We start from the raw sequence: 12,905 nt of genomic DNA, 5'->3' as shown, positions 1-12,905 counted from the left end.
TTATAAAAAGAAAATCAGGATGTTGTGATTGAGAGACCTAATTTTTTACAGATTTAAATATTTTATAATATTCCTAATAACATTTCTATAAATGACCTTGGATCAGATACTTAAAATGTAAAATTCACTGTGTTGATAATAAATTGTTTTTTTATTTTTCTATTGAGAATTTGTTTTCTCCCATGTTTTCCCCTCATTTTTTGTAACATAGAAACTGTTATCTGTTACCCTTTAATTTATTCATAAGTAAATAAATTCATTTAGTCATTCATATATCCATTACTGGCAGTTCTGTCTCATATCTCTTTTATGTTGAAAAATTACCTCACTGTATTAGTAGGAAGGTATTTGTTTATATGGAGGTTTGTTCTACCAGAGATGTTTTTTGTGGCTCATTTACCTCCTTTGGATGTTACTTCCCCAGTTTACAAGTGATATAAATCCTCATTGATTCTTGCATGAATTCTAGTGGATATCGTTTTGGCTTTTGAGAATTTAGGGTCAATGAAATTTAAATAAAAAATAAAAGTAATACATTCATGAAGAGTTTTTTGAATGGATATTGTTTCCAACATAGTTACAAAATTATGTGAATTTGGATAGTTTAATAGACTGTATTTAGTTCCTTACAAAATAATACAGTAGTTGGGATTTTTGTTTGTTTTAATGGATGTCTCAAGTTCTGTTGAATGTTAAGAAGAACAAGAAAGGAGTGAAGTTTCTGGAACACAATGTATCTTTATTTGGTCTAAGTTTTTATCACATTGCTCATAGAGCTTTTAAGATCTCATTTTGTTTGCATGAAAAAATTTCTTTAGTTAAATAAAGATGTGTATGTTAATTAAAGAGTGTGTTTTCTGGACAAATTAAAATTATTTTCCTATATTTCACTAGGGTTGTATTTAATAACAAAGTCAGGATAAAGAAGCATCTATATTTATGTATTTTAGGTGAAACTATTTTCTGAATAAAATTTTACAAAATGTAGAAAATGTTTGATGTGAGCCACAGGAAAGAATTAATTGTCTTTTTCTCTTAAAAATTGAAGTTTTAACCGTGATTGGAGATACCACAAAGAAGAACGAGTATGGATTACCAGGGCACCAGGCATGGAGCCAACAATGAAAACCAATACATATGAGAGGGGAACATATTACTTCTTTGACTGTCTTAACTGGAGGAAAGTAGCTAAGGTATATTTTTTTCCATGTGTAAATGTATAAATCTAGATTTTAAAAAGAAGTATCCTCTTTTATCTGTTTATATGTACCAAGACATCCATTCCAGTAATGTGCCACATGCTTGCTAAATAAGTCTTTGTCATCTTCACCTTCTTGGCTTGATTTAAACTAGGCAATTGTCTGGAAACAACTCCTTTCACCCATAGTTAGGAAAAGGATTGCTTTACAATTTTGTAATTTTTCACAAGCCATGATAACATTTGAGATATTTTTGTGTCTACTCAGTTGTAAAATAAAGATAACCCTCTTGCAGCCCCAGTCATGTATTCTTATATTATTATTACTTTGAGCAGGTAGGAGATTTTCCTAAAACTGGTATATAAACAGATAATATGCTTTTTAAAACACTTACACTCATTGCAGGAAAGATGCTTGAGTTTTTATTTACAAATGATATAAAGAAAGAAAATTGTAAGCATTAACCATGATTGTTCCTATGACTAGTGTGCTGAGTGTTGGAGGGAAAAGGGCTGTGGAAAAAGTTGGTTCTTTTGGTTTGCAACTTTTCCTCACAAAAACACCTTTCTGACTGTTCCATGTGCAAAATTTTCATCAGTGTCATAGCATATTTCACATGTATGGAGTGTCTCATGTATGTACTTAGTCTACCTAGTAGAGAATATAACTGACATTATCTGATTTCGTAACTCCAGGATTTCTTGAATGCCTTTTCCACTGATGATTCATAGGATTAAAAACTAACTCTTTAGTTTTGTTTTTTCTCAATAAATTGAAACAGAAGAAAAGTATTTCTTGACAGTTCATTGGAGGATTCTTTAGTTGTTGGTTTGGGCTTTTTTTTCTTTTGAGTCGACCTCACTAAATTGATAAGGTAAGACATTTTAAGAAGACAGTGTAAAATGCTTACCAGATATTTATCACAAGAGTTTTACTTCGCAAGATTTCATACAAATCTTGACAAAAGAAACAAGATGAGCCCAACTTAAGACACCAAACAAGACACACATATGAGAGGTTAAATCTTTTTTTATTATTATTAATTTGGGGTGTTTGTCAGTGGTGAGTGTTAGTACTTCTCAGACCAAGTCCATATATCACCATACACTGTATTCAAGTTATTTTAACAGTTCTAATTGATATGCATATCTTGATTCAAAAGGAAGATCCGTGACCTAACCTTTTAAGTAGCAATAATTACCTTCATTACAAAATACAAGTGACATTGTATATGTTACTTGTTAAGAAGTACAGTATAGTAGAAAGCTAGATCCTTTGTATCATAGATTTGAATTTGACTCCTATTTCTGCTAGTTATGCTTTGACCATATACAAGTTTCTTTTCCATGCCTGAGTCCTTATCTTTAAATTGAAATCATATTTGCTTCTAGAGTGTCATGAAGATTAAATGAGATTACGCGTGCACACACACACATGCGCACACACACACACACACTAAGGACAATGCTTGGCATATATTGGGCATGAGATATGTGGGACTACCTGTGGTAGTTTGTTACAGTTTTTATCATCATTGTTCTTACAGCTTATTACTATTCTTCCAAAGATGGAAAAATAGTAACTGTTGTTAGGTCAGGTAAGTGATTCTCAAACTTTAGCTTGCATCACAATTACTTGGCAGCCTTATTAACAAGTTGCTGAGCCAATAACCTCCATTGTTTCTGATTTAATAAGTCTGTAGATGGGACCTGAGGATTTGCATTTCTAACGAGTTCCCAGGTGATGCCCATGATTTTGCTGGTCTTTGAAGCCGTACTTTGAGAACTTCTCTGTCAGTTGATTCTATAGGAGAGAGAAATGTATCTTTAGAGGGGGGAAAGATTCCATTAGTAAATACCTGAAGTTTTCTCTATTCCATTTGAAGTTTTTTGTTCAGTACCGTTGTAAGTTATTCCAGACAAATATACAAAAAGGAATGGATGTTTGCAGTAGATGGATATGTCATTTTACCTAAATTTTATTAGTTCAGTATATATGACAGATCAACTTATGTGTAAAAGTTTAGCTTCCAGAACTAAGCACTTTCCACAAAATTAGTCAGAAGCAACTTAAACATTAACAGGCCCCTTTTATTTTCCCATAAAACAATTAATTCCCCAGTCAGGTAAATGCCATTTTTAAAGAAAGTGTGTGTGTGTGTGTGTGTGTGTGTGTGTGTGTGTGTGTGTGTGAGAGAGAGAGAGAGAGAGAGAGAGAGAGAGTCGTGTGTAGTGTGCCTATATAAAATAACAATTTTACCCAGCTTTATCTGACTTCTACAGTTGAGCTTTAGTCTTAACCTTTACCTTTAAAAATTTTAGCTCTGAAGTTGGAAAATAAAATTTGAGAAGTATCATTAAACTGTTCCTTTAAAAAATCTCTCTTGAGGTGATTGCTGGCCACTGGCATGGACACTTTTCAACAAAACTATTTCCATAGTGATGAAAGCAAGCAGAAATACTGGTTTCTACTAAGTATTAATACACAGCTCACTTCTTCTGTCATATTAAAATACAGAATCATGAACTTAAAACAGTTTTAAGTTGTATTCACAGAATAAACTTTTCACAGTGGCTTTTGGTTTTTTGTTTTAAAGAAGTTTTCAATGTTTTCTCAGAAAATGTTTAGGAATTAAGACATTTAGTTCCATTTATGAGAGTTTATCAACCACAGAAAATCTCTTAAAATGCCATGTCCCAAGTTAACCTCAAAGTCTCCACCTATAAACGTGGGTATGGTTTACTACTCACAGGTAAAGAACATGCATTATTAAACAACTTCAACTCATTGTTAAGAAACCTGCAGTATGAATTAGTATTACAAGCGATAGCTTGATGTTACCATATTTTGAAAAGTATTGATAGGTCTTGTATGCAGTTCTTTCTCTTTTTGCAAATCATATTTCCAGGGAATTGAAGAATTGTAAGAATTGAAAGAATTGAGGATTTAAATGAGTAGTATTTCTTACCCCTAAAAATTCTGTGACTCTGAGTTCTAGGATCCAACCCATTATTTATTTAAAGTATTTGTTGTATGTCAGTAATGTTACATACAAATTTTTGATACTGTGTATATTCTCCCCTTTTAAGTAATCTTGACAGCAGGCTATATGGTCTGTCCTATGTAATTTAACTAGAATTATTTAGTATCTCACTAATTTAAAAATAGTGGTCATTCAGATAGTATATATAATCTTAATGAGTAGAATTTTTTAAATAATTTCATCCACTGAATCTTTAGGTGATGGAGGCTGCTCCATTATTAACACCTTTCTCAAACTAAAGATTTAAAAATTGAAGGGGTGCCTCGGTGGCTCAGTCGGTTGGGCATCCAACTTTGGCTCAGGTCATGATCTCTTGTTTCGTGAGTTCGAGCCCCACATTGGGCTCTGTGCTGACAGCTCAGAGCCTGGAGCCTGCCTCAGATTCTGTGTCTCCCTCTCTCTGCCCCTCACCCACTTGTGCTCTCTCTCAAAAATGAATAAACATTTAAAAAAAATTTTTTTTAACTGAAGGATTCTTTCAGCCTGACTTCACCTTGTGGGTCCAACGCTGAATAGGATTCTAATGCTTAGAATTTATCATACCATAGCCTGATATAACATGTGTTTTTTGTTTTTTTTTTCATTAGCTTCACTGGTACACATTAGTATTAGTATATCATCTTTATATTTTAATCGGAAATACATACTTTCCTTCAAAGTAGTAAAGATTATTTCTAATAAGTGTATTTAAGATAGTTGGCAACTTCCTAAATTTAAGTAGAGGATTTATCTTAGCTAAGACAAGCTGACATTTTTGAGAATTTGAGAAAACATTCCTGCAGTGTATGTTTCTCTATGTAATTCGATCAGTGATGACATTAATGCGTTTGTAATAATTTCATTTGATGGTCTGAATCCAGTGCATATATTTCCATTCTACTTTACAATAACCTTTTGAGAATATGTAGCCTGATTTTATTAATAGAAAAACTCAGATTTAACTAAGTTGTTTTAAAGTATCTAGATAAGTCTGTCTAGCTTTTTAAATCATTAAACTAATTTAAACGTCTCCTTTTCGTTTAAGGCAAATACATAGTTCTAATAATACATAATCTTTGAATATGTCAAAAATTAAGTGTTTTATTCCTAAAACAAATGAAAAAAAAACTTGTGTTTTCATATCAGCCATTCATTACACACCTGCCAGGGGCATTCTAGCCAGTGGGTGGTGGTGTGCACAACAGCCCTGTCCCTGCTGGTTAGACACAGACGTGGGTATGTGTTGTGTGTGTACATGGAGCAAAAGTATGAAAGAGATGTTACCAACAATTAAAGTTGGGGAACAAAGAGACACCAGTATATATTGTAAGACTTCTGTATTTTCGGAAGAATAAAAATACATAGAAGACCAAAACAAAGATTAAAAAAAAAAAAAAAGCAAAATTTGAGCTGTTTAATTTCTGAATCTCTGCTATATGAGTTTTTAAATTCCATTAAAGTGTTTATGCTCCCTGAGTTTAAACTGACCTTTTAATACATAGGGTGGAAAATAGGTGCATTGGTGGAAGTTATAGTTTAAATTCTAATAATACTTTGTAGTTCACCAGTGTACAATGACAAGGACAGGACGACTGAACGAGGTTTAACTTCTGTAACTTTATGATTTGTTACAGTTACAAATAGACTTTTTACCCCCGCAACTACATGTATTTTGGAACTAAATTGCCGATTTTAATTTCTAAAGAATGATACAAGAAGAAGACATTTTCTTCTTAAGCCAGGCAGTAAATTTGTTTTTAAAACATGGGGAGAGGGAGAGAGAGAGGGAGGGAGGGAGAGGTGCTTACACATTAGGGGGCTGTGGTGATTGCGATGGTGGCTCTGAAATTTGCTAGTTTTAATGATAAGCAGGCAGCCTGTGTGTCTTAGTTACTCTGTCAGTCCCTATTTATAGGTTTACCAGGTGAACCATTTTAAAGTCATTGCAGGGTCCCTTCTTTATAAACCTCTGTCAGTAGGCTGAATGTTTTCAACATTTCTGCACGGGGGGTGTAATGAAGTAAATCTATTTGGATCTTGGGCTAAAACTATTAAAAATAATGTGTTAACACCAGAGAGTCATGGTCTGGATTCTAATCCTAGATCTGCCACTTCCTATGTGATTTGGTCAGGTTGCTTGTGAGCCTCATTTCTTCAGGGTACAAAGTGAAAATAATGATATTTATAGAGTTATCAGAAAGATTACAGTAAACATAGCTGTGTCTCTGGTTTGGGCACATACTAAGCTTTCAGTTGTTAATGTAATATTCTTAAATTGTAAATACATGGTTTGGTATCTCAGAGTTTAATCATTATGGTCTAGGTTTTCATTTTCGTTTAATAATGGAAACATCCATTTTAGGATCCATTTGAAACAAGATAGGTATGGTAAAATATGTTAACCCATAGTGCTAACTTTACTTGCTGGCTTTAATACATAATATATATTAAGGTTCATAATTTTTAAATGGGATTGATTTAGTTTGTACTATAATTGAACCCAAATTATAGAATTAGTAATTTTAGAACCTCTTGCTTTTTGGATTTGCAAAGGTACGTTTTGTTTTTTATTTAATATACACAATTATTTTCTGCATCTCTCTTAATCTTAGGAAGTGTCATGGAATTACTTCATCCTTAAATTTTAAAACTCATGAAGTTAATGTATTTTGAAAGTTTAATTAAAATGAGCTATATAGTTTGTCTTGAGATGTGCCTACATCAAAATCGTGGTATAGTTTTCAATGGCATCTACATCTTATCAGTGCTTTGGGTTTGAAATGGGAAGTCTGGAGATGTGCAAGTTACAAGTTCATTGTTTTCCCCAGATTTTAATGAGGTTAGAATAACTTTATGTTTGTTTTTTTTTATTCCTAAAGTATAATAATTACAAATTGGAAAATCATTTCTTTTCTCAAGGAAAAACAAATTTTTCAGTTTTATACTTCATTGAAGGTTGGCTTTATTTTAAATATCCAGTAATTTTCAGTGCTTTTTATTGGCCACACAGTAATTGCTGCTCAAGCTTTTATTTTTCAACAAAAAAATGCTTGGAGTTTCAGTGGTTATAAAATAGATGTTCATGAGTAGTCTTTCACACAGAAAGGCTGTATTTTTGTACTTATCAGATAGAAACTACAGCACATTACTTTTTCTTCAAGCTCTATTTTACTCAGTAGGAAAAAAGAGTTGGCACATCTGTGTCTGTGTTCATTCTCATACATGTAGGTATTTTATCTAGTAAAATATATTTTGACAAAAATCTGAGATCAGAGGGAGAGGAAATCATCTAAATTCTTGAATTTGGTTTTATAGGAGTTTCATCTGGAATACGACAAATTAGAAGAGCGGCCTCACCTGCCATCCACCTTCAACTACAACCCTGCTCAGCAAGCCTTCTAAACAAAGACTTCCCTTTTCTTGGGGTATGGCTGTCTCAGCACAATACTCGACATAACTGCAGAACTGATGTGGCTCAGGCACCCTGGTTTTAATTCCTTGAGGATCTGGCAATTGGCTTATGCAAAGGGTCACCATTTGAGGTCCTGCCTTACTAATTATGTGCTGCCCAACAACTAAATTTATACTTTGTTTTTCTCTAGTTCGAGCAGGGTCTGAATTTTTTTCATTTATTTTCTTTTTTGCCAGCAGACAGACTTGGGTCTGTAAAGACAAGCAAGTACACTGACAGAAGTTTACCATTTAGTTTCTAAAATGTAAAAAAAAAAACCCACAAAAGACTCCACAAAATTAGACCACAAAATTTGCATTGTTCATTGTAGCACTATCGGTAATAAAATAACAAATGTTTGTGCATTTTTATGTGAAGATCCTTCTCGTATTTCATTTGGAAAGATGAGCAAGGTCTGCTTCCTTCATTTTACTTCCCCTTCTGTTTTTGAAAGGCAGTTTCGCCAAGCTTAACGCAAGAATATCTGACTGTTTAGAAGAAAGATATTGCCACAATCTCTGGATGGTTTCCAGGGTTGTGTTATTACTGAGCTTCATCTTTCCAGAATGAGCAAAACACTGTCCAGTCTTTGTTACGATTTTGTAATAAATGTGTACATTTTTTTTAAATTTTTGGACATCACATGAATAAAGGTATGTATGTACGAATGTGTATATATTATATATATGACATCTATTTTGGAAAATGTTTGCCCTGCTGTACCTCATTTTTAGGAGGTGTGCATGGATGCAATATATGAAAATGGGACATTCTGGAACTGCTGGTCAGGGGACTTTGTCGCCCTGTGCACTAAAGGGCCAGATTTTCAGCAGCCAAGGACATCCATACCCAAGTGAATGTGATGGGACTTAACGAAGTGAACTGAGACAATTCACTCTGGCTGTTTGAACAGCAGCGTTTCATAGGAAGAGAAAAAAAGATCAATCTTGTATTTTCTGACCACATAAAGGCTTCTTCTCTTTGTAATAAAGTAGAAAAGCTCTCCTCACTGCAGTGTTGACTTTGATTTGAAATTGTGAAATTATTTCTTCAACATGAAAAATAGACCCCCCCCGCCCCCAAAACCCTCAAGTTTTACAAATATCTAACTGAATGGCGTGACTAAACAATTTAAAATGTAGTCTTTTTTTTTTCAGCTTTTGACAAGTAATTTGATGGCACCATATACCATTTTACTTGTAGCTTAAAAATGCAGTTGTATTTGTAGTTATTAACCAAGTTCAAAACAGAAACTATTTTTTAAAAGAGTTAACAGCTGCATTAGAGATAAAGTTTGCTGAACACTTGTGGGACCAGGCAAAATACTTTTGGGAGAAATTTAGGAGAAATGTCTTGATAGACCTTTGAGATTTACCTTTAAGAAGTAATATGCAAATTAAGGTAAGCCAAAAGCAGGAGTGAGGTAGACTTTACCTTCAGTTTGGATATTTCACATTTACAAATTGATGGATTCTTTTCCATCTAAAGACAAATACTGTTTTTAAAAATGTCTGAAGACTGCAGCTATAGACACTAGAGATAGTAAGAAAGGCAGTGAATTTTGATTCTCTAAATTTTCATTTTTAACCTATTTTTCTATGAAGAGTGAAAGTTTATTGTCATTTACCAAATCATGTTTGAAAATGAAACATTTATGACATTGCTGTGTTTGTGTATCAGGAATATAAAATGACTTAAGATTTACCTTTTTCTATGTATTTTGAGATATGGAGAAACTGACATAAAAATACCAGGATTTTTTAATCTTTCAGATTTAAACCAAAGCATGTCCTCTGTAGGAAAGACGGCACTTACATCACTGTAGTTTTAACTGTTGTGCACAAAACCTTCTCAGATCATATTTGACATAAACCAGAGTCAAATCCTAGAAATTGATTTCTTATTTCAAAAAGGCATTACATTTTTTCATAATAATTGACTTTGTAAAATGTAACTTTTCCTACATAACCATGAGAAACAGGTTAAAAACAAAGGGTGGGGGGGGAGTGGAGGGTAGGGGGGTCTTTATTTCTGTGAGTATAAACAGAACAGTGTAGCGTGTCCCTGTGATCATGATTGGGACTTTTGTGAATGCCTCAGAAAGCAAGACAGCTCCTATCAAGTGGTTTGTTGTCTTGGCCGTATAGAAAGTTTTACGTGCGCACTTTGCCAGTTTTCTAAGCTCTTTTTACCCTAAATCATCAAAATAAGAAAACTCTTGCATGTAAACCAACTTTTTATAACTTGTTAATATCTGAAATTACCGTGCTCTTGACTTCAAATCCAAGTTTTAAAAATCTATTTGAAATCTTTAAAGTACTATATTAAACTCTTTAACATAACACACTGTTACATTCTTTGGTTTTATAACTTGTGGTTATACATGTACAGAAGTTGGCCTGAACTAATATTTCACATTTTCTTTCATAGGTTTAATTCTGTTAAATTTTCCCTATATAACTAGTGACATAGATGTGTATGTTGTTAAATAATTTTTGTAATTATACTATAATTGGCTCTGGGAGAAAAAAGCTATTTAGTTGCAAAAGAAAATTCTTTCACCTATTTAGTTTCAAATATCTATTCTATGCTTCTTGTGGTCATACTATAATTTATATGATAAAACTCCATTTTCAGGGATTTTTTTTCACTGCAGAAAGTTTTCCTTAGATATAAAAAATTTTAAGAACTGAAAGTATATTTGAATTCTTACAGTATAAGATTAAACCAACCACTTACTTGTCTTTTCCGTTTTGCCACTGAACTTGGGACACCACAGGTGCTTGATAAATACATGTTGGTTGAATGGTATAAATTGATATTTCAGTTTGAAAATAAAATGTACAAATTAAAGCATTGGGCTTTGAAATAATTTACTATCTTTTTGCTATAATTTCATTTTCAAAAGAATTCTTTTTAAAGCATTTTCAATTAACTTCCAAAACTTTCAAATTTTTCCCTCTCCACTCTTTCTAATTGACCCTTCCTCTCAATCCTTCATTCAGAAACAGATCTTGCATCCTGTTACACCTCGTGCTTGTAAAATATGTGGCATCTGAGCATGCCTGCAAAGAAGGGCACATTTATTTAACTTAGATTGGCTTACTAGCATCAATTTTGCGGAAAGTTGCTAAAAACCTAAGTGTGCACATACATACATAAAAGGTATGTTCATATTTAATGTTCTCTTAACTAAGTTTGTGTAGTTAAAAAAGAAGACCTAGAAATACTGCCTAATTGGTTCCATTAAGACAGTCTGTGGATAAAAAGCCAGACTTCTCTCAATGCCTTTTTCAAAGCTAGGTCCTAATAGCATGTGAAAAGGCTGTTTTCCTTGCCACTAGCATTGCCAGTGAATTGGATCACATTATGAATACATGACAGATCTAGGAGATGAAGCAAATAAACACAATGCAAGTCAAAATTGGGATCTAAATCTAACCCAGTAATTTTGTGTGTTAAATTGCATAAAATAGGATACATTGAGTCAAGATAATTGCTTTTGCACTTTGGTTGCTAAAAAAGTAAAGGATGGTGGAATGTAACATCTTAAAAGTGGTTCATATGTATGTAGATCAATGTAAATTGTAACTGGTTCCAAAAATACTGATGTAATTTTCAGCTACTTTAAGAATAGTGCTCATAGGGCGCCTGGGTGGCTCCATCCCTTAAGCATCCAGCTTCAACTCAGGTCATGATCTCGGAGTTCGAGTTTGAGCCCCGTGTCGGGCTCTGGGCTGATAGCTCAGAGCGTGGAGCCTGCTTTGGATTCTGTGTCACCCTCTCTGTCTGCTTCTCTCTCCCTCCCTCCCTTCCTCTCTCTCTCTCTCTCAAAAATAAAACATTAAATTTTTTTTTTAAGTGTAGTGCTCAGAACAAGGTAGGGAGTCTGCTGTATTTTAAGAGCTGCTATCAGTGAGGAAGGCAGAATAGAATGTGGCATGCCGTCTAGCTGCCAAGCAATATACTACATGTTTGACATGCATTATTGTATCTGGTCTTTAGCATAGCGTCATGAAATACTTCATTTTACATTAAATTTAAAATGTACCAAAAAAAAAAACCCAAAAACCAAAACCATGAAGTAAGAATGTTTACATTAGAGAATAAACTCTAGGTCAACATGGTATCTGTCTTCAGGTTTCAAATTCAAGAGTTGTAAGTAAAGATCCTGTGTGACTGAAGAACAGAACTCAGACTGATGAGAGAAAAAGATTCTGGTATAGTATTAGAAGTGAGGTAATTAAGATTTGGGAATGAGGTGCTTTGTAAGGCATTAGATTCAACCTCAGAACATAACCAAGAAGAGACTCTGGACAGTGTTCTGTGCATAAGGTAAGGATTGGACCGGATAACCATGAATGTTCTGTTTACTGAAAAAGTGTTGAAGTGGGATAATTACTGTATTTTAGCAAAACTAATTGCCAACCATTGTAAAGTACACCATTCTGCGTACTACTAAGGAAGAAAGAAGGAGCTCAATTAAACTATGATAAACCATGCATTACATAAATGGCATACCAATTTCAAGGATGTCATACATGGGAAGAATGTGCATCTTAGAATTGATGAGATGTGGACCTCGAAGAAGAGATAATTACTGGACAACTTAAGGGGAGACATGACAGCTGCTTCAAATGTAGGAGGGACCTAAGAGGGCAAGTCTCAACCCAGCAGGTGGAAGTTGGATGAGTCACATTTGGGTTCTGTATAACAAGGTGCTGGCCCACAATACTGTTACATGAAGGACTCCCATCAACAAAAATGTCCAAACAAACTGGATGACTGTCAATTGCTATTGAGAGGACTGCCTTTTTGAGTAAAAATTTGGATTTGACAATTTCTAGGCCTCTTTCAGCTCTTCAGAAGATGCTGATGCCGTGTTTTGACCTGAATTTGAGGAATATGATGTATTCAAGGGCTGGAAAGTTAAATACTTAGTATTTAAATGCTAAATACTTAAAGCATTGACCTAGTCCAAATGTGCTCTTTTGTGAGCCCTAGAGAAGGTTTACTTACATTACTGCTATATCTTTGGAAAGATTTAAATAATAATAATAAAAAAAAAGAATTACAGAGTGCAACTTTATTCAACTTTTTTTGTTTTTACTTTAGGAATAAGACTATGAAACAGTCGTAAAAGCACACAAATAGTAAATCATATGCATGTGTATGTTCACCAGATTTACTTATATATTCTAGTGCTACATTAAAGGAGGGAAGAGACCATTTT

At 33.6% G+C, this 12,905-nt stretch overlaps 1 protein-coding gene across 5 annotated transcripts in view; it reads left to right on the top strand.

The window, feature by feature from the left end:
- CNOT2 (CCR4-NOT transcription complex subunit 2) overlaps positions 1–8,681 on the top strand; it is a 128,178-nt gene extending 119,497 nt beyond the window's left edge. For all 5 annotated transcript variants that reach the window (XM_058682150.1, XM_058682147.1, XM_058682148.1 and 2 more), the window contains 2 exons: positions 1,049–1,193; positions 7,537–8,681. In XM_058682150.1, coding sequence (XP_058538133.1) covers positions 1,049–1,193; positions 7,537–7,623 — 232 coding nt within the window. In that variant the 3' untranslated portion in view covers positions 7,624–8,681. The remainder of the gene's footprint in view (positions 1–1,048; positions 1,194–7,536) is intronic.
- Positions 8,682–12,905: the final 4,224 nt, after the last annotated feature.

The sequence above is a fragment of the Neofelis nebulosa genome, chromosome 8 (assembly GCF_028018385.1).
Source record: "Neofelis nebulosa isolate mNeoNeb1 chromosome 8, mNeoNeb1.pri, whole genome shotgun sequence".
In the NCBI taxonomy this organism is placed as follows: Eukaryota; Metazoa; Chordata; class Mammalia; order Carnivora; family Felidae; genus Neofelis; species Neofelis nebulosa.
Note: the sequence above shows the minus strand (reverse complement) of the source record. Positions and strands in the feature narration are given on the sequence as shown.